The 3,588-nt window shown below is 35.1% G+C and overlaps 1 protein-coding gene across 1 annotated transcript in view; it reads right to left on the minus strand.

Moving 5' to 3' along the window:
• LOC136847604 (uncharacterized) overlaps positions 1-3,373 on the minus strand; it is a 9,991-nt gene extending 6,618 nt beyond the window's left edge. Inside the window, exon 1 of the mRNA XM_067119321.1 lies at positions 3,309-3,373. Coding sequence (XP_066975422.1) covers positions 3,309-3,373 — 65 coding nt within the window. The remainder of the gene's footprint in view (positions 1-3,308) is intronic.
• Between the last annotated feature and the right edge of the window lie 215 nt (positions 3,374-3,588).

The following is a 3,588-nucleotide window of genomic DNA, read 5'->3' on the forward strand; positions in this document are numbered from 1 at the left end:
TCTATTTCTTATTGTGTAGGTTTGTTCTTTACACTAATGGCGAATCCTGAACAAACTAAGTTGACATAAAAAAAAAATGTCGGTCCTGACTCCTGAACAAATTCGGTTAAAAAAATGAGTAGGTCCTGAACAAATTAATTTAAAATAAAAAAAAACTGTTGGGGTTGCTTAGAGTCATTTTTGGCGATGTGCTTTTAAATTAATTCCTGCTGTATTCTCATAAATTATGACTACCGGCATTTGACTGGCTGATTTTGTCACTCACATAGCGTTTCACGGTGGTGGCACTTTATATGAAATCTCATTACTGAAATGGCCGAGTTTTTTCCTGTTTTAACATTTATTTTCCTATTTTAAAATTTATTGTCCTATTTAACATTTATTTTCCTATTGTAACATTTATTTTCCTATTTTCACATTTATTTCCCTATTTTAAAAAATATTTATTTTCCTGTTTTAACATTTATTTTTTTATTTTAACATTTATTTTCCTATTTTAACATTTATTTTCTTATTATAACATTTATTTTCCTATTTTGACATTTATTTTCCTATTTTAACATTTATTTTCCTATTTTAACATTTAGTAAAACAATGGAAATCTAGAATGCATAAGTGACCCAAAATCCTTTCCTGGATTGACCACACACGGGTTGTTGGTATCTCCTGCAAAGCAACAGGAAGACAGCATTCTATATTCATAGCATAAGTTAGTTGCTGGTCCGCTGGTATATTTTTTATTTTCTATTTTTTGTGGCCGGATGTCGCGGGTTCGCGTCTCACTCAGGGCGATGAAAAATCACTGGTTCTGTATCGTGATCAGTCACTGCTGCAGTGTGGGGTCTGTGGCAGTACGGTTGAAACTAACATTCTTTGGGAGCTTGAATTTCAAGTCAGTGGCCCCTTTATTGTGCTTGTTCCATATGAATAGGTTTCATTTACTGAAATATAATAATAATAAATAATAATGATAGTATGAATCGTATGGATAATGGAAGGGTTTGTGCATTTTATTAACCATTAGGTGATACATATTTTGGTAATAATCTGTAGCGATCTTACGGAGCTTCTATGGTGTGAATGAAAATAGGATTAACTGTTAATTGCTGAGAAAAAATAGAAAGAATAAGTGGCCATCATGCACATGTATTATGCTAAGAAGTCTCCTAACATCTGCTTTTAATACTACTAATGCAGTTATTATTATTATTATTATTATTATTATTATTATTATTATTATTATTATTATTATTATTATTATTATTATTGTGAAAAGACTGCTATGTCAGACTTTTTCATGCTTATTCAACCAGCTTATTCATCATTCTGAAAGGAAGCTATCAAAATAGCGGTTAAAATCTTGTTGCTGGATAGAAGCTCAAAGCCAATAGTTACTTGGGAAAGATGAACATTATTACAGCATAAAGTAGGAGAGTACAGTATCACAGTTTAACTGAAGATTTTTCGTCGAAATGAAAGTTATCATTGTAGCGAATATTATTCATAATTTCAGTGACTAGTTTTTTTTCTTTTTGTAAAAGCTTCTCGATGTGAAAAAATGCAGTTCTATTTTTAATAGTTTCTCCCTGTAAAGAAAAAATTCTCAGTCACTGTATTTTGAAACCTATAAACTGATTAAACCAGCTCTTATGGATGCTACCTCTTGAATATCGATCCCAAGAAGAAGAAGAAGGTGGTGGTTTGTCCTTTGTCCTGGGGTTTTTTTATTTTTCTTAGACTACCCGTTTGCCTTGAATGTCCAAAAATCTTGTCCTTAAATGGAGTGTCCAAACTGACATGGTTGAAAGGTCTCGGACCTCGTTAATTTTTATAGGATTTTAAGAACACGACAAAAAAATTCAGATGAAATCTGTTGTTTACTTAAATATCTAATATCTTGAGGAGCCGTAACAAAGGTTATGTGTAAATAAATCTGATAGTCTTGTGTAATTTCATTCTATCTATAAGTCAGGCTGGATGTAATAATATTTATTACTCATATTTAATTGTATTTTTAAAAGCATTTCAAGTAGTGAAACGGTCTTAATTATTATCATTATTATTGAGAAGATGAACCCTATTCATATGGAACAAGCCCACTGGGGCCATTGACTTCAAATTTTAGTTTCCAAAGAATATGGTGTTCATCAGAAAAAGTAACAAAAGGTAATAAGAAATACAGGAGGTAGAGGTCACTTATTAAAAAAAAAATTTTACAAATTAGTAAATAAATAGAAAAAATGTAAGCAAATTATTAAAATCCAAGCTGCGGGTGCAAAAAATTCAAGTACCGTCAGACGGGACAAGTACTTGGAAGAGTTTGGCGTGCTACAGTAAATTGCTAGTGGAGGATTCCTTCAAATTGTTATGTTTCGTTTGTCTAAAATCTTGACCTGGCTTGCGTTCGTATTTAACCTATATCCATGCTTACATTATTAAACGTTCCTTTTTTATTTTGAAAACAGTTGGTTAAGTATACAATGCCCTAGGAAATATAAAGTTAGACGGAGTCCAAAGCGCTCTGATCTGGAATTGTAATTAGAACGTAAAACCTGAAAGGAAATAGTCCCAACAAAGCGGACGGAAAATACCAAGTTTGCCTCTGACATCTAGGTTGGCCCTTGACTCTGTATGTATGTATGTCTGTCTGTCTGTATGTATCTGTATGTATGTATGTATGTATGTGTGTATGAATGTATGTATGTGTGTTTCTTTGTTTAGGTTCAAACGCGTAGGATTATATGACTATATTTTATGTCAAATGTACATAGCTAGTATTATTAATTTCCTGCCTCCAAGTTAAACGCTTACGTTTGCCCTTTTTTGTTAGAATAATCTTCCATTTTATTATTGGAAGAAGTGCAGATAGAACACGCGCTGCATTTTCAGTTTCAAATTATGCAGAAGCAACAAAATAGGAAATTATTCAGAAAAATATCCCTTGTCATAGCTACAGACCCAGACAGCGTCGAATTAGCCCCCCCTGAATGATATACAAGGAAGTCCGTCATTCCCCGGAGGAGTTATTGGACGCAGACTACTAAAGAGGGTGCGACTCTGGCCCTTGCAGCAAGCGGTGGAGAATGAGCTCAAGGGCCGTATATTGGCCCTAATCTCCCTAACTTCTTGATAAACATGAGCTCTGCTTATAAGGGATTGAATGCCACGCAACGACCTCAGAGGAACGATGCTGCTGATAAGACTGAAAATCCTCCAAGTTTAGCAGAGATTATCGACCTTCCCGTTCTCATCCTCGGCTGATTAAAATTAGCCCTCATTTTTCACTTAGGGTTTTAAGGAAGACTCACAGATTTGAGGCCAACGGGTGGTGGTGATGATGATGATGATGATGATGATGATGATGATGCATCATGGTGGCTCACATTCGGCTGCTGCCTCCTCGATTGGCTTTGTAAGTGTCAAGGGAAGTTGGAGATCTTTATACTGACGCCCCAGGGCAGAATCTCTTGCGGGGATTAGTTTCTGTGGTTTTGCTTTTAGAATGGGGGCGGGGAGGGCGTTGGGGCGGGGGGGGGGAGGCGTGGGCGGATGTGTTAGATGGCCTTTTCATTTTCCAAACAATTTCAT

This window comes from Macrobrachium rosenbergii, chromosome 17 (assembly GCF_040412425.1).
Source record: "Macrobrachium rosenbergii isolate ZJJX-2024 chromosome 17, ASM4041242v1, whole genome shotgun sequence".
Classification (NCBI taxonomy): domain Eukaryota; kingdom Metazoa; phylum Arthropoda; class Malacostraca; order Decapoda; family Palaemonidae; genus Macrobrachium; species Macrobrachium rosenbergii.